The sequence below is a fragment of the Prenolepis imparis genome, unplaced genomic scaffold (genome assembly GCF_030444845.1).
Source record: "Prenolepis imparis isolate NDT839.2.m4 unplaced genomic scaffold, iyPreImpa1.0 SCAF_4, whole genome shotgun sequence".
Classification (NCBI taxonomy): domain Eukaryota; kingdom Metazoa; phylum Arthropoda; class Insecta; order Hymenoptera; family Formicidae; genus Prenolepis; species Prenolepis imparis.
In genome coordinates this window covers 17583733-17603267 of record NW_028141162.1, presented here as the reverse complement: position 1 = coordinate 17603267, position 19535 = coordinate 17583733, and the positions used below count along the sequence as shown (strand labels likewise).

Genomic DNA, 19535 nt, shown 5'->3' with positions numbered 1-19535 from the left:
AAAAATTATGGAGTTTTAAATAATAGATAAACAAAATAAAAGATAAATAATAGATAAACAATCGTTTGCTTTTGTCTCTTGTACATTTAGCATACAAAATTAATTATATTTTTGTGCAAACACATATTCTGTTAACTATCTATTTAAAGAATTGCCAAAAATAAATAATTTTTTTATATTTTTTATAGTATATATATTTCTAATTTTTTATATATTTTACATATATTACATAATTAATGAGAGAGAGAAAAATATGAATTTATTATAGATTCTAAAAATAATTTTAGATATAGAATAATCGTAAGAATGATGATTTCTAACGAAGTATTATCAAAAATGTTTTCGCCTGACAAATTTCCGCGTTTATAATTTGTTGACACGTTTTACATGCATTAAATGTGATAAAAATAATATGATATTAATGTATGAATAAAATAAATGGCATTATTAAATAAGTACATGACAGTATACATTTTTAATTTATTTAATAAACAGACAAGTCTGTTATGTAATATTTGATTAATAATTGATATTTTAATCATAAATCAGCATAATTTTTGTTTATGTTTTTTTTTTGTTATAAATAACCTTGTCGTTTACGCTAATCATTTTGACAGAAGTAATATTTGCTAAATCAAAGATATCCTTCAGAAATTTGAAAAGTTTCTAACAGTCGCATCTATAATAATATTTATGATTATAAAATTGTTTTCTATTCGTTGGAATTATAATATTTTATATATTATATAATTCAAAACTTAATGCATACATTAATTCTTTTTGAATTAAGTTTAATTTATTTATCTAATAATGTTTGTAAAAACAATTGAAAAAAATAAAAATAAAATAATGAAAAATATAAAACTTGCGCATTGATGGAAACTTTTTGAACTTTTCGGAAAGATATTGTGACAAATTAATGTAACTGTCATTATGCCAATACGTTCTTGAATAAAAAAGATTGTTAATATAATTATTTAAATTGTTTACAGCACACCGATGATGGACCTTCTGGTGCAGATCGCGACGGCTCATAAATTGTCAGCTTCGAATTACACATTACAAGCGATCGGTGAACATGGATTAGTTCTATCTCATCATCCAAATACTCCTATAGGAGTATTGGACGTTCTTCAGGTAATTTAAATTACATAGATTTTATATAAGTATATAAAAAAAATTAAATATATTAAATATCTTTTATATAATTTTATATAAAGATAATTTATTTCTCTCTGCTTACAAGCTTATATAATCTGTTTAGTGGTTCATAAAAATCATATAAAAATCTAGAGACAATTAATTTATATTATCAAAGCTTAATTTTAAAAAATATTTGAGTCTTTTTGTTTTTTTATTTGTCTATTTTATTTATACTACATGTGACTATAAAAAATGTTTTAAATAATCTTGCATATTGTGATTTTTTTTGCAACATTGCACATATGCAATCACGGAGATTAATTATTAAAATTGCGTCCTCGAGATGTCATTGTCAGTAATAATCTTAGAAATATTATAAGCATCGTGTAATAAAAAGTAATTGATTAAAATTATAATCACAATCAGTCGTCGTGTTTTTTTTTTTTTCCCATTCGATCGGGTCGATAATTGTACATGAGTAAAAGTCAGTTGTGATCATAGACTCGCATAAATTGAAGTCATCACTTGTTGATTTGCTATCCGGGCGGCAACCGGTGTCATTAATGAGCCTAACAATTTTCCAGCATATATTGCATGAATTTCTATGCGAGAATTTCCACGCACTTTCTAACGACAATTCTTTGATGCTCGCTTATTGCTTTGCGTGTTAGATTAACCCTTTCGCGCGTCAATTCCCAGTTCCAATCGTTATACTTTCTCTCCCGGGACGCAAGAGTTTAAATAGAATTCCTACTATGAATTCTATGTATTCACTTTTACTAGATTCTGTAAAATAAGTGCAAAAATGTCAAATATGTAGTAGTTTTTTTTACTAAAATATATATTTAGAAAAGTATGACATAAATAATTATCGAAACACTTTCAGAAATAAAAATATATATTTATTGTATATAAATTATATATTAAATTTATTATTTTCCACATGTAAAAAAAATATGGAAAATAATAATTTATATATGGAAAGATGAAAATATATTTTGTCTTATATTAATTAAGCACATCCTGTATAAATATATATAAATTCATAATTTTCTTATATAAAAAAATAAGTATAGTATTAAATATGAACTTATATAAATATATAATGTCATATTTTTATATGTCGTAATAAAGTAATTTACTTTTACATAACTTTTATAACTAAAATATATAGTCAATAAAATTCACGATTAAGAAAAAACGGTTTCTATTTTATTCCAGGTTAAATTACTTCCTAAGCAAGGCATGTGTGTGCCACGTAAAACAAAGCAAGCTAATCAACCTTTTGAACCGACATTCAGATTGCAGGTAAAATGCAATACAAACATATAACTTTTCAATTAAAGTATTAGCTTGATTCAACTATTTTATTCATACGAACTCAATTTTATTACATATGTATAATGTATGTTTTTTTTTTATTACAGTCATACATTTTCTATCACTTTTACATATATTTCTAAATGTTAATTTATTTTTTAAAATTGCATATAATATATATTTATTTTATCGTTTTTATTTATAAAAATTTTATGATTAAAATTTATATAAGAAATCAAAATTTAAGAAAAATAATATTTATAATATCTAAAAATATATTTGAAAAAATATGTATGTGTGTGTGTGTGTGTGTGTGTAATTTTGTGTATCTCATTGTATATACGAGCAATTTTAAAATTACTGAAACCAATCAAAAGTATATAAAAATAATAATCTTTTACAAGATATTTTAGATAATCTTTTATAAAATATATTAATTTTATTGTGTTTGAGCAATATTATATATAAATATTATATACCTATATATAATATTTTATATATGTCATTTTTGAATAAAAATTTCTGCTTGTTATAACTTTAAAACAATTTTCGAAAAACTTGAAATTGCAAAATAGGAAATTTTTAGATTACATTTTTCCTTATATATTTTACACACGAGCACAATTTAGTCTTTAAACAAATTATCTTAAAAGTTAAAAATTTAATGAAAATTGCAGGAATGTACAATGTTATTTTCAAGCAGACTATAGCAAATAGAAGCATTTTGATTTGTACTTTCTCGATTTACCGACAAATGTTGAAAGTGAATGAGAAACACGCTTGCATCCTCTGACTTCTATATAAAGATCTCATTTAAAACCAGTTGCAAACATAGAATATAACGCAACACGAATACAATAAAGTAATGCAACGCGCGATAACTTGATAATCGCCGCAGGTGCATCTGCCGAGAAATCAACTGTATGTATCGAGGGTCAGTCCGAAGATGAACCTTGGAGAAATTCTAGATGAAGTGTGTCGCGAAAAGAATCTGGACAAAAATAATTACGAACTTCGTCATCCAGGTGAGCATTTGCACATCTTAATCATATAAATTTCGTAAAATTGTATGAATAAATTTTGAGAAAGTAAATTCGCAGAAAGATATATATATATATATATAATTTGATAAGCAGAAAAATCTTTTATTAGTGAAAAATCTTTTATTTAAGCAGTGAAATATCGAATTAAATATTTTTATTTAACTATGTAATTTTATAATTGTATATTCAAATATTTAAATTTTTCGGGCCATTAAGAATATTAAACCATAATAATAGTGCATAAATTTTAAAGAAATTTTTAAATTCAATTTTTAATTAATTTAATTTTCAATTTAATTTTTAATTTATTTTTTTTCTTGAGACTAAATAATTAGTCAAATTTTTACAATTTTTATTATATGTATAAACAATTTTGTATGTATAAATTTATATGTGTCGATTATTACAGTTTTATATCTACATGCTGATCAGTATGTTTCGGTACGGCTTCGGAAGCCAAATGATTCATGTACATGTATATGTATATTACATATAGTATATATTATCCAATCTAATTTTCTGGAAATGCTTTTCGCATTATATGCCGAGATGAAAGTCTTCGTTTGATTTCTTCTTTCAATTTTTCAGCGATTCTTGCTCATACTCATTTTCGTAAACTATTTAAGTTTCATCATAGTATGCGCAATGCTTATGTCTCGCAATCAAAGTAATAAAAATAAATATATTCAATATAGCATTACATGCACATGACTTTAAAATTCAGGAGCTTTTATATATATTTTATAAAAATTAAAATATTTTCAGTAGTTTTAGAGAGAGAGAGAGAGAGTAATTAGAAAATAATATATTATTATACAATAGATTTTTTTCCGAAATTTTATGATTATATTATATACGATATGACTATAATATATCCTTCTTGATCTATAAATTTTTGTAAAAAAAATTGTTTTTAAATGTGTAGACAAATTAATGAAATGAAATTAATAAATATTTATTGTCTAAATAATTTAATAATTTTGTGAGAAGATTCTTAACTTTATATCAATTTATGAAGCTATTTTTATTGCTACTGATCTTCGATTTTGATTTAAAAGTTAGGAACTTTTATATATTTTATAAATATAACAATATTTCTTTTGAGAGTAATTAAAAAATAATATATTATTATAGATTTTCTAAATTTTTTGATCATATTAAATACATACGTAGTATATTCTTAAATGGTCTATAAATTTTTTGTGGGAAAAGAATAAAAAAAGAAATATGTAGAAAAATTAATAACATTAAATTAATAAATATTTATTGTATAACAATTTAATAATTATGCATATCAGAGGACTCTCAATTTATAAAGCTATTTCCATCGCTACTGATCTCCACTTTTGACGAGACACTGTGCACATCATGACGCACAAACCGTGCACGAGATATTTCAGTTAGCTAGTTACAGGTTGGCTGCCAAGATTACTATCTCAATGTTGCCAGCAGGCTCCCGCAACACTTGTTATTCCTAGCCGTTAGGTAGGCTCTGCTTTTCCTCTTCTCATCTTCACGTTCGTCCCGTGGAAGAACGAACGTAAACGCCGGCTTACCCGGCTTCATGCTCTCGCTCGCGTACGTTTTATAATTGATCCGAGCTGCGCGAGGGGAGCGAAGAATGCAATTCCAGTTCCTCGCATACCACCAGGTGCATTCACGCTCCCGGTCGAGGAGAGAACGCTACGACGTGAGCCTGTGCTCCTGCGAGAACACAAACGAGGGATATAGCCAGTGTTGTGCTTAGATGATTTCAAAATTAGCTATTATATTAGATAAAGATGAGATCAAAATATGTAAGTTTATCTTAGGTAAGATGGAGATGATTTTGTTTAAAATCATTTATATCTAGATAAAAGATAAAATTATATGGCGATTCATCTAGATGAACTTCCGGATAATATTATTTTTTGAGCGCTTATATGTAAACACAGTTGTAAAAAAAAATGTAAGTTATAAAAGGGATATATAAAAATATATTTATATTTTTATTTGTAAATTTTTATGTGCTATGACTCTAAGAACCAAATTATCTGAACATTATTCTAGATAATTTAGTAAAGATAACACTTTTTTTCATCTATAAGATGTAGATATAGATAATACATATTTTTATTATTATCTATATAAAGATAAGATGATGCAAAATTTTTATCTAGATAATCATCTATATAATTTTATTTAGATAACAACAAATACTGGATATACCTGAAAAATCGCGAGTATTCTTCCGAGTTCCGTCATTCAAAAATTATTTTTTTACTCAGTCAAAGTAACTTTATCTTTATTTGCGATTCTGCAGATTATTCTGGAAGATAATTACTGAATATTGTAATAATAAATTGAAATGGCTCTGATATAAATACAAAATTAGGTATGAAAAGGGTTAATAAGAGCCTCTAAGTATTTTAAACAGTTCGGTTCTTTCTTATTTGGACCATCTTTAGCAGGTTGACTCAGAAAAACTTGGGTTTCCTGATCTCGATATACAAAAATAGTAGACTTCTTATTAGCCCTTTTCATATCTGATTTTATTATTGATATTATAAGTTGTTATATTATTGTCAGATTTTAATGTAAAGAGATCCTTTCTCTTTGTAAATGTTTTAAGAATGCGTAGAGGTAGAATGTAAATGCGTAAGATACTCTATATAGCCAATATCATACATACATATACATACAAAAAAATTGAAACATTTTTCTTTTAATGAATTTCAGAATTTCTTCAATGTTCAACACAAGAATTTGTTTTTTAAGAGCTCTAGATAATAATATTTTTATTTCTGAAAAAATAAATTCTCTTATTAAATATTGAATCTGCTCTGAGAATTACTAAAGAAATATTGCATTTTTTTAAAAAGTATTCTTTAAGTAGTCGCTTATCTGCGACTTTATCATTTTCTTTTTTAGAAACGAAAACATGACAAATTGAATTTTATTTTGTGAATTATCTATTTTATTTTGAATTGCAAAAATGCGAAAATTTTTACATAAATTTTTTTATAGTATAAAACTTGAAGAACTGAAAGTTTAATAAATTTTAGATAGTTTTAATGTTAAAATATATTCAAAGTATATTTTTATTTGTATTACATTTTTTTGAAAACTTGTTTTTTGTATTTAATACTTTCTAAAAATATATAATGCATGGATGTCATATAATATGATATATATAATTTATACAAGGATGTTATATATATAATTTACACATATAAAATTTTATATATTACATATATAAAATTTATATTTATTTTATGTGCAATTCTATATATACTATATAAGAAATTAAACTAAATGTATTTATAATATTTTATATATAGTTAAATTAGTATAAAAATTTCTGGGTGACTGTCGTGATGTTCTTTTTTATTGACATAACTTCACCTCGTTCGTTCCTCATTTTATGGATATACATGTACTTAACCGTTACTTGGATGCTGCTGGTGATCTTTTTGGATAGCTCGTTGATTTCCAGTTTCTTCATCAGCTCTTTCGTAGAGTGTAGTTTACGCTCAATGTGAGAGCGATATCCTGTTTATCCTGCAACTCGCACATCGTCGGTCGGATCTTCTTTTCCATTAACTTTTTTTATTCGAGTTAAGTATCAGAGAACGTGATCGAATTCACGATTTTCGATTGTGCCATCGGCACTTCTCCAAGTCCATTTCCTCTTCCGGGGTTTTTCATGCAGAAGATTATTCTCCTTCATGCATAAAATTATTCTTATACGCAATACAAAATTATTATGATGCTAATATTATTATGCAAAAAAAAGAAAATTGAAAATTATATATTTAATTCAACTAATGTATTAATTTGCGAGAAAAAATTTCAGTTATTTTCTACATTATTTGTGAACTATATATTAGATTATACATCCTTCAGACTTGTAAATTCTAATCGGCATTTGATCTCAAATGTGTATTCAGAATTTTAACAGTGTCTGTTTTTTTTTATCGCAGCTAACCTGGAGGAGACGTTGGACTTGTCGCTATCGCTGCAGGACTATCATCTGCAGGAAGTGACTCTTTACGCGAAACAGGGCAAGAGTCTGGGTCCGACGTTAAGTACCCAGGACATAATGGCCCTGCAGAGGCAAGAGGAGCGACGCCGACAGCAGACCAAGCAAAGTGTGTTTGGCTTTATATTCAAAAAATCCAAGGAGAGCTCACTTAGTACGGATAGTCTCGGGGCTCGCAGCGTTTCGCCAGCCAGAAGTGACGAAACAGCGAGAAGCGCTAGTCCCCTTCAGCCGCCGATTCGACCGCAGAGGAAGAGGAGACCAGCCCCGAAACCGCCGACGTTTGCCTTACCTGGTGTTCAAGATTCATCTGGAGACAGCGGCAAGGATAAGACCATGATCAATCATAGTCGTAACAGTAGCGACAGTTCTGGTTACCATGAGGCCTCTGTGCTCAGCGATCATCCGGACTCGGCCGCGAGGCTACCGGAAACCCTGCCGAGGAGGAGCAAAGCTCCAGGTATGTCCAATGCGTCCAGAAAGCTGGCGCAAACCTCACAGTCCAGCAAGAGCTTGAGCAATCTGGTGACGCTCAGTCGGGGGATCAGCAACACTTCCCTCAGCTCCACCGGTGAGATTTGGTCACGTATAAGCCGAATAAAATAGCCGAATAATATAAAATACTTGTGAACATATATATACGAGAAGCTGCTTTCTACAACATTTTGATCAATGCGACTTACTTTGCTTGCACAGGTTTTCGAAAGAAGAGAGTTGCACCTTCCCCGCCGACGACCAGACCAGTTTCATCGGCTATTTCCACGCAGGCGTTAGAACGCATCGTCGATTCCGAGGCATCGTCGACGTCCGATAAGAATCCTTCGAAACCGTCATCGGACATTGGTGCGCCAACGAAAACTAGCTCCGACATCGAGTTTCTTCAAGCTAATTCCGACATCGGCATCAGCTCGCAGTCCATGCTCGAGTTGGACCGCAAATCAAAGTCGGAAGTCGCGACGTATAAATTTGACGACAACATTCAGAAGAATCGTGTCGCTAAAACGAATGTCGAGGCGCGTTCTGAAACCGATTCGGTCGATCGTAAGCTTGCTAAAGCCGATGTGGATGCGATCGCTCCTGTAGAAGTTGCCCCAAAAGTAGAGCAAGCTAGAGTAGCAACGAAAAGAGGTAAGTTAGCCAGCTTCATTGCTTTGCTCCTTAATTTCAAAGCGCGAGGTCCTTCGGGATAGTCACATCAAAGCGAAGATTTAGGTATGAATGATAAAATGTCACATCCTAAAAAGTATAGATTTTCGATATTGAAGAGGAACAGATTAAATATCGTTACTCAAAGATACCCCTTGCAATATGATTATATAGATACTAAAACTTTGTAAATGATGTTTGTTCAAAATATTCCAAGACATCGATTTTATTAGAATCTATCGCTCATTTTACGAAATTAGGTAGAATAAACATGGTGAAGTACTATACAAAGTTTAGAATTTCTAACAAAAATCGAAAATCTTGTAATTTCTTGGAACAATTCGCGGAAAACAACTTGTCTCCTCCGACTTTAGATATTTGCGAGATCTCCACGAAGCTATTAGACATCCAAATAGTATCCAGGTCCCATACTCAGTGACATTATAAATCATACCGAGAATAGATTAGAGGAGAGAAAGTTAAGCATTTTGCGACCAGCACCGCAAATTTTATTTGGTTGGCCATCAAATAAGTCGAGAATCAAATAAAAACTGGAATTGCTTTTTGATCCAATTAAATTCGATTCTCGAAAGTAAAGTTGACGAAAACTTGTTTAAAATTTAATATACATAATGGATTAATTAAGAATAAATTAAAAAAATTTTTTTTCGAACATTGTCTTGCTTCAACACTTTTTTAATTTCCTTAAATATTGTGGTAATTAATTTTTAAATTAAAAACTCGAATTATTAAAATAAAAAATTTTCAAAAATATATTATATTTAATAAATATTACTTTCGTCAACTTTAACCATGCTATATATATTGTTTATTTGCACTTTCTCAATACGCTATTTTGAATTTATTTCAATTTTATTTAAAATTTTATATTTATATATTTGTATATGCATCAAAAGAATTTGGAATCACTTAATTTCTTGAGTTGCAAATTAAATTATAAATTAAATATTGTGATAATTAATTAAAGAATTTAAATTAAAGAAAAAATTTTTCTTTTTATTACTCTTTTCTTTCATGAAAATTTTTATGAAACAATAAGAATGATACATTTTTTTATTTGAAAAGTGAAGTGATTCCCGATATTTTTGTCTACGCATAAAAATATATAAGATTTTGTAAACACGCGATTTTGCACTGAGACTCAGTTTTTGCACATCTCCAATGGGATTTACGTCTAGATAATGTATTTTTCTTGTACTTTAATCAGTTCGCTTGTTTGTATCATATATTTTGCCAGCTTATATTTTCGGTGACGGTTATTTTTTTTCTTTCTTTATCCACTAGTTGGAGAACCTGTACCCCTTCCCACGCCTCGAAAGGTTAATACGTGTAAGATTAGCGCTCCAAAGGCACCTAAGCGTAAAGTGGTTCCGCCCCTGGCACCGCCAAGAACCTTGAACACGAAACGCGATCGTACAAACAGTCTATCACGTGAACCTGCAAACTCTGAACATGTCGTAAACAAAGCACATCGTTGCACTTGGAATACTGAAGACACATTATCATTGGATGAAGATGACGTTACACACATTAAGCGAGAAAGGACACATTCGAAGTCGAAAGTTGATTCTACACCTTCAATTGAAGATCAGATAACAATCCAAGAAGAAGAGATATCAAAAATCGATGATATTACAATTGAAAATGATATATCTTTGAAATCAAATCAAGATTCAAATCATAAAATAAATGGCAATTTTGAATTGCACAACTCTAACTGTATGGAATCAATCCTTATTCATCCAGAAGCTCATTTTGAAGATAAATCTTTGAACGAGAATAAATTCAGTAAAGAGGAAAGAATATCAGACAATGTAGAGGATCATGAATCATTAAAGAGCCAACATTCAAGTAATGAAGAAAATAGACTATCTTCTGATTCCATAGAGTCGGAAGAAAATGTATCAGAAAAGGAACTTGAACGTAATGTCATTTCTACAGAAGAAGAGAATAATACTTTACACCAAGATTACAAGATACAGTCTGAAAATATAGCTTCACGTGATGAAAGTGAGAATCAACGTGATAACTCAAATATATTATCGAACGATGATTCTCTGAACAAAGGTGTGAGCGAACTGGATCATCAGTCTGCTTGCGAAAGACCACTTAGAGCGCCGAGGAAAAGAATTTCTTCAAATAAGATCGAAGGAGACATCGAGGCAGCGAAATATATTCATCCCAAAGATGCGACAAGCGAGACAGAAGTGAAGAGTAATTTTGAAAGAAAAGAAGATACATGCACGGTCATCTCTACCATACCAAAGTGCGATCATTTCGGTGTCGTTAGAGAAGATGATACCTCAAATAGTACAAAATATAGCACTGCGGAAAATCTCCATGAATTATGTCAAACTGATCAAAGCGAGGAATCAAACAACGGTATGAAGACTGCTAAAAGGACAAAGGTGATTCGAAGCCAGTCCAAGTCGGAGGACTTTGAGATGGATACCTTGAAGAGACAGAAGCGATATCTCACCTCGCCTCAAGAGGACATTGCTCATGCTTTGAATTTAAATTTCTCCGCTCGGAATTCATCAGTATCTTCCCGAAAAGAGCAGGAGGAAATTAACGCAGAATATTGCGATGATCGTGCAAGAGATGAGGATGTAAATAAGAGAGAATCGCACGATGGATTAATCACAGGTGCATGTCATTATATTACTAACATTCTATTTTAAGCTTCTTGTTATCCTTCACGAGTTTTTACTTTTTCTTAGTTTTGTGTCCTGCGTATCATTTTGAAATTGTATGTATATATAATGTATGTGTATATACAAGGTGTTGAAAAATAGTTCAAAAATAGATTCGAATAAAAAATGCTTAATAAACGTCGAAAAATTAAAATTCTGGAATAATTCGAGGAGATTTTTCGGTTTTACAATTAGTAAAGATCGAATAATTTGCTTGTTTCTATAACTATATTGAAGTTATTTAATATATTATGTAATATATTATTTAATATATTATATAATAATTATATATATAATTATTAAATTATTTAATATATATAAATTATGATCTAATTATATATTTATATTAAATATATTTAATATAATTTAATTATTTATTTATATTAAATATATTTAATATAATCTAATTATATATTTATATTAAATATATTAAATATAATTTAATATATTCGAAAATTTTTCTTAATTTGTCAAGTCGAATTCAGAAAAATAGCCCATTGTCAATTGAATATTAGGATCTCCTCATTGTTTGTGCTGGTTATCCTATCCTATCGATATGTGTGAACGTGTGCTATCCGGATGTGTGAACTTAACGGGATCCTCCCGTCAAGTTTGCTGCTACCTTTACATTTGTTTTTCTTATTGCAACAGTTTGTCACATCGATGTTACTTTCTTCAATCTTTTATTTTACTCTATTCAATGTGTTCTTGGCCCTCTTTCACCACTTTCTTCCAGAACTCAACTGCGCTTCTTTTATGCACGCATGCAAATTATAAATATTTATTTTGTAATCATCTTATATTGTAATAATTGTAATATATGTAAGATATGAAGCAGAAGAAGTCACGCGCGCATATCTATATATATAAATTTTTTTTCATTTATTTTTAAATTCTATTATTAATCTTGTAAATTTATCTGAGAGATTTTTAAAATAAAACAATTAATTTAAATATCTAAAAGTTAGGGAAAACGGAATTAATTGAGAGTCAGATACGATAAATGAACTACAAATTCTTTTTTTTTTCCAATGTGATTTATTAATTGTTATATTCGTACGTTTTCATCTCGTATTTAAACTATTATTAGTAACTGTCAAAAAATAAATAAAAATACACAGTAAAGCATGGAAACGTAAAAAGATAAAAAATTTGCATAAAAAAAATACGTAAGATTAAATAAAAATAAATAAATAAATAAAAATACATACATACGGTGATCTTCAGGAATCATTACGACGGATAAGCGCACTAAAGACTTCCGGTTCTAGTCGTTAAGCAAGGAATTACACGGCACTAATTGTCCGGAAGCATCATATAATGTCCAAACAATTGACAGATTATTGCGTAAGCTGGAGAATAGAATGAAACGTTAAAGAAAAAATTAAACCGAAGTTTCCTTACGAGCTCTTATCCTCAGATATACATACATTATGTGCTATACAATTTTCTTCTAATTAATAAGTTTATCAACTAATAACAATATTTGGAAATCGAGATATTTTTAAGAATATTGAATTTGTCTGCATATATTGATATTTTTAAATTCTATGATTTATGTAAATTATATTTTCATGTTTGTTCAATTAATCATACTTAGTATTTTTTGTTTCATATAAATATTGTATAAGATTGCTATGTAATCATCATCTTTATAAAAAATCATGCTAACTCTATTTAATATTAAAATATATCTTAACTTCAATGTTTTTTGTTTTCTATTTGTGAATTATTGTCATAATTTTTTACATCTTTATTATAATATATTAACTTTGAATTCGTTTTTCCCGATTTCTTTCGTATTGCTTCAGAATTAATTTTTAGATTGCAATAAATAATTTTTATAAGAACGTAGCTATAATTTTTTTTAAGTATAAGAAAAGATCAGCACAATATTTGGCTAATTCTTTATTCTGTTTATATTTGCGATAGCTAACCAAGATGTCCCATCTACAACCGATATCCTGCTGCAGAAGGTATCGGATACCTTATCAAATGTGCTACCGGCCTCTTCGTCTCTAGAATCAGAAACATCGTTGCCGCTGAAGACGAGTTATACAACCGCGTCCATCCAAACAAACGTTATTCTCAACGATTCCACGAGGAAACCAGAACCCATCGGTATCGAGGACGAGTCAAACGAGACCTACAAGTCGTGTATCGACCTTTCAGAAGCTACTTTGAGCGCTAGCACGCCAAATATAACTGCTGGTTCGCAAGAGAATACATCTGACTACGTGTCAGCGCTAAACGAGGATTTGGAGTCGATCAGCGATTGGAAGTATCAGCTTCCGACTCCGCCAAGTGCCTTTCGTGATTCATCTTCGCCTATCTTGGACGATTATGATACGATCACGCTGGGATCGGTGAGTGCCTTCAAGGAACCCGAGCTAGTAAGCTCGGTTTCGGAGTCAGCTGATGTTACAGATAATAGCAATAGAAATGCAATAGAAGCGAATTTCGGTCAGGAAGCTTTAAGTGAAGGAACGAACTTCGTGCTCGATAAGCGAATAAGCAGCGAATCCATCATTTCCCACAAAACTCCTAATCCAGCTAATTTGGATTTGCGGAAAGAAATGATCTCGGAACTGGAGAACAAAATAGAGACCGGTACGTTAACGCAAACTACCAATAAGGATTTCGATCGAAAAAATAATATGGATAGCTTATCCGCGCCGAAGATCGCGCCTGTAGACAACACTTTGTCCAACTTCACGATCACCACCTATACCAAACAGAATAGCCTAGACATTTTCGAAGAGTTCGAGGAACCCAGCGATTATGCGAAGAGAAATTCGGATAACAGATTTGTTAAAGTGTTCGCCACCCTGCCGAGGAACAACGCAGAGAGTTACGATAAGAAAGATACGACCAAGAGTACGCATTTAATTAACGATCTATCGCGCGACAAGAAGAAGAAGATGACGACGAAGGCTGATGAGTCGAACCTTGATTGTAAAACAGAACCAAAGATTCGCGATCAAAGCGAGTTTGATCCTCATAGATTGCGGTCTCTCAATAACGCAACCAACGAAAAGATTAATATTCAGCGATCCAAGAGTTATATATCGATATCCAGCAACGCCAAGTATCAGACGGAAACGCAGCAGAAGATCGACGAGAGAAAGTACGAGCCGGAAGTTGAACCGAAGGTTACCGAAGGTATAAGAAAGTCTACGAGCATCACAGACTTGAATGTCGACGTATTACAAGGCAACGAGAAGTTCTCGCAATGGAGAGATAACATATTGAAACAACAGAAGGAGCCTAGCAAAGAGAAGCAATTACAATCATTACAGGTAATTTTACGGTTAAATAGGATAGATTCAACTTGTTATAGGCATTTGAAATAAGTTGTATATTTTATTTTGAGAATTTATATATTTTAAGTTTATTTATTTTAAGAATTTTAAATAAATTGCGAAAAATATGCATACAATATATAGCAAATTACAGAAACTATTAACCATTTTTATTATTTTATTATCTTCTATTGTATCATAAATATTAATATAATTGCTGTTAATGATGTAATCTATTAAAGAAATGTTTCTACCTCGGTTTCTACTAAAATTATTATATACAATAATTATATTTAAGTTTATATATAATAATATTATATTTATAATAATTGAATAATTAATGATTTTGATGATGAAATTAATGATGTGATATTTGAATTTTGTCAACATATTATTAAAAAAAAAATTATTTTTGACTTTTAGGTGCTGAAAAGTATTTTACCGCAGTTGAAAAATGCTCAACAAGCGGAGGAAAATATGTCCAAAGAACGCAGTAGTGCATTATTAACCGAAAAGAAGTGAGTATTTCTTACAAAAATAATGTCTTTTTTTATTTTTTCATAAATATTAAATATGTTGTGTAAAACAATTCAAAAGAAGAAAAAAAAACGTCTTCTTTGATAAGAATTTTTTCACATATTTGGGCTTAAAATAATCTTTTGAACTCGTAATTTGATTTCTTCAATTTCGAATGAATATATTGTTGACAATCGTAAATATATGAATAAATTATTTTAAACAAAAGTTTTATGATTTTTAAAATTCTGTTTAGATTTTTAAAAAAATATTATTTTTCAAAATATTTTCATTTCTTATTAGTAATTTTTCAAATGTCAAATTTTTTATAAGCATACAAATTAAAAAACGTTTAACACCACACAGTTTTATTCATATATGATAACATCGTATTATCAAATTGTTACAATTCTGAATTTTCTTATTAGATCAATATACATATATATACATTCCAGTCTTATATGTTTAAAAAATACAACATATTTATGAAAATTTATTCTTTCTGTTAAAGAGATATTTTCTTTAAATCACATAAAATGATACATACAACAAAAAATAACAAAAAATATCTTATATATTATATATATATATATATATATATTATTGAGAAATAATCATAAGATGATAAGATAATTAATATTATAGAACAACAATAATTAGCATTAGAATGATAAATAATGTTTCGATTTCTTTAAGATACTTTTTATATAAAAAAAAAAAATATATATATATGTATATATAATTATAGACACTGTTACATATATTTTATAATAAAATTATTTTCTAACAGATACGAGCCTGAATCCAACGAATCACGAGATTCAGAACCGGAATGTAAAGAATCGTCGAAGGAAAAAAATATGAAACGTTACGTTTATACTGGTCCACCTGCGATCAGTCTGGGCAGTTGGTCGGAGAGACCCAGCATCAATGTTCAAATCAAAATGGACACCGATTATAAACTAGGAAGAAATAATAATAATACAAATGACAGCAAACCTAACATTAATGTTAATAACGGCACAAGAAATGAGAAGGATATCGCGAACTACGACAGCGATGTCAATAAGAATAAAATCGCTAATCACAAGATTAAAATCAATTCTTCGGCGAATAAAAATAATCCTGACGAGAGAGAACTCACGAGGAAGCTAATCGCGCATACAACAGCGTCCGGTTTCAAGGCACCGACGTCGAATCGAGTTAACGTGCTCGATTCGACGAAGAACAAAGATAGACCCTTCGTGATGGGAGTCGAGCTGAAGAAGACCTTCATCGAGACGCCGAAGGAAATGTCGAAGTATAATAGTGAGAACGAAAACGACACCTCGAGAAATGTCAAAGAATTGACAAACACATTCGGTCAGCATATGAATTTTAAGCAGAAACCCAAACGCGTTAGTATCAATAGACACTCGGCGAACTATGATACGCAGTTGGATCAGATAGAGAGAATAGCGAAACCGAATGTCAAGCAAAATGGTCGCGCCAAGTTCGCGAAGGCATCTTCCAATCAGGACGACGTTTCCTCCAAACGTCACTCTTGGACGCCCGATATTCAGGAGAATTCACAAACGAAAAGGTACACGTCTGTCGTGGGTATAAATGAGACGAGTCAAAACTTTAGGCCACACAGTGAAACAACATTTCTCAGATGTAATTTCAACAACGTTGTAAAGATCAATCCACCGATGCCCGTCGTAAAGGGATTCAAGATACCCATTACCGACTCCAAAACGAATAATAATCAGATAAATCGTAAAGAATTAACAATCGATGGCTCAAATCAGAGCGTGCAACCTCCTAAGCTTCCAACGATGCCAGTGATAACTGGAGTGACGCTGAAAAATGCCAACCCAAAGCCCAATTCGGTTCAATTAGATTCTAGGGATACGCTGTTGGAGTCCATCAGGAATTTCAGACGTGAAAAGTTGAAAAATGTAAGTACATTGATGTAAATTAAAGAGAAAGGAAAATATTTAGCAACAAATAGTGTTTACTCGATATAAAATGAATTAATTATTATGAAATAACTGTTTTTTGTTTCAGATTGCAGAGAGATATTAATTTTTCACGCTATTAGCTAAACTTATAAAGCAATTTGGATGCAGAGAAGAATCTGTTTGATACAAAAATATTCCGAGATTTCTAAGAGTGTCTTTTCTTTTCTTTTTTCTGATTAAATATAAATTTATATTATTTGTTTTCAGATCATTGAATGTGAAAACTATATTTTTTTGTTTACAAAAAAATGTGAAAATAATTTTGAAAAAATTTCTATTTAATCCTAAAATATTACTAAAGGTTCTTTTTTCTGAAATGCAGAATACTGAAAGATTCGATAATTTATTAATTTTTTTTCTCTGTATAATTGCTTGATGGTATTGCTTTCATGTACACACATGTTATTAATATTTAACATTAAAAATGCTGATTATTAGATTAATTCTCTAAAATTACTACAAAAATATGCATTATTGCAATATTTTCTACTTAGACTGTAGAAACTGTTATTACTAAAATTTCGTAATAGTCCTAATAGAATTTACAATTTTGCAATGTAAAAGTGTAAAATCAACATCAGTTTAAGTTTGCAAATAAGACAGAAATATTTTGTCTGCAATTCCAGTTAATAATTTATTAATAGTTATTATTTTCGTTTTTTGAAGTATTTTGGAATTAATAAAAAAAAAAAAACATTTGAATGGCATTTTAGTAGTATATTAAGTTGATTTATGCGGCTAGAAGTCATATATAACATATATAAAAATGAAATATATTTCGAAACATGTTTACACACAGACTCATATATTTAATACACACATATATACACTATATATATTATATATTTGTATAAATATGAGAAAAGGAGATATTTATGTTGCGTCATTTAACGTGGAAAGAAAACTAATAAATATGTCCTCATGATATTAATAATTGATATTGCAAATTGATCGAGTTATATTTTATCATGTATACTTTTTCAAGTTATACTCTCTCTTTCAATAGAAATAACTAAATAGAACTAAAATCCGATTATGGTTCCACGTTAAGCACATGTAAATACGATATATAAAAAGCTACAACAACCAAAACTTTGTTGCGAGACGATAGAAGATGTACATAGTATTCAAAATGTATTCGATATTGAATACTTGATCGTAAAAGAGGACGGAAAACACTTATTTTATTTACTTGAATAGTCATCAACACGATTGCTCATTAATTAACATAAAGAGAGAAGGAGGAAGTTAAATTAGTTATCTTTAATTCAGTAGAACTGTTTGATTTTTAGCTTTATTGAGATGTATACTTATGAAAAATAGAATAATACCTAAATTAATCGCGAACATGCAGATATCGATATAAATACTAATAGCGATTTAATGTGCGAAATATTAATGTCTAATTTTCGCGATTAATTATAAGTTTCTATCAACGGGACCAAAGGTGATATCTTATTTTATCTATCGTATAACACTAATTTAGAATTGTGTAGAGAATGCGTTACTGTGCTAAATTCGAAATAGTCTTTTAAATCTGGTCAATTGAGTTATATCGAAATGAATTGGACTTAATGGTATAAATTTATATAATTACTTAGAAGGATGTATTATATATTTAGAAACATATTGAGCAATTTATTTTCCTCCATAAATATATATATATATTGTATCGATATAACAAACGATTGTATCTTGGCATAAAGTGTAAAGTATATTTAAATATAAATTAGTATTTGTTTGCATTACATACCTGTAAAATTTTTTATGTTTTCTTTACAGCATGATTATCCAGTAAGCCAAATGTGCAGCAAATTAGCATCATAACTGTGTCTGCATTCATTATTTTGCTTATGATTATGTCAACAGGCTCTATTATAGTTCTGTTGAATATGTCGACATAAGTGAAATTAACAGATTATGTTAACAGCTTTCAAATTTGTAACTTTTTTCCTCATAAAAATGTATAGTAAACACTTTGGAAAATCTGTTGAAATAGACTCTATCTTTCAAAAGAATAAGAATATCGGATTTGGTTTATAGGAAAAGCAATATTTATTATCATAAATATTTAATTATTATCAATAAATGCTTTATTTATCAATTAAATATTTTATTATAATTTATTCACAATAAAAATAAGCTTTGTTAAGAGACTTATTGCTTTAGCTGTTTATTTTCTTTTTTTTTTACGCCGAAAAGAGTTCTTGGGAAACCATGCTGGATAATTGTCGATATGGTTGCTGTACTTTTCGCGTCTTTTCGGATGTCATCCGCACACGATCGACGAACGATGTCACGTATCCGCAAATTTTTGTCTATTATTG

The 19535-nt window shown here is 29.5% G+C and overlaps 1 protein-coding gene across 5 annotated transcripts in view; it reads left to right on the top strand.

The window, feature by feature from the left end:
• LOC145934633 (uncharacterized) overlaps positions 1–18935 on the top strand; it is a 54113-nt gene extending 35178 nt beyond the window's left edge. For all 5 annotated transcript variants that reach the window (XM_083035216.1, XM_083035219.1, XM_083035218.1 and 2 more), the window contains 10 exons: positions 993–1137; positions 2365–2451; positions 3362–3488; positions 7469–8098; positions 8224–8655; positions 9979–11340; positions 13320–14686; positions 15113–15207; positions 15996–17145; positions 17255–18935. In XM_083035216.1, coding sequence (XP_082891342.1) covers positions 993–1137; positions 2365–2451; positions 3362–3488; positions 7469–8098; positions 8224–8655; positions 9979–11340; positions 13320–14686; positions 15113–15207; positions 15996–17145; positions 17255–17272 — 5413 coding nt within the window. In that variant the 3' untranslated portion in view covers positions 17273–18935. The remainder of the gene's footprint in view (positions 1–992; positions 1138–2364; positions 2452–3361; positions 3489–7468; positions 8099–8223; positions 8656–9978; positions 11341–13319; positions 14687–15112; positions 15208–15995; positions 17146–17254) is intronic.
• The last annotated feature ends 600 nt before the right edge of the window (positions 18936–19535 follow it).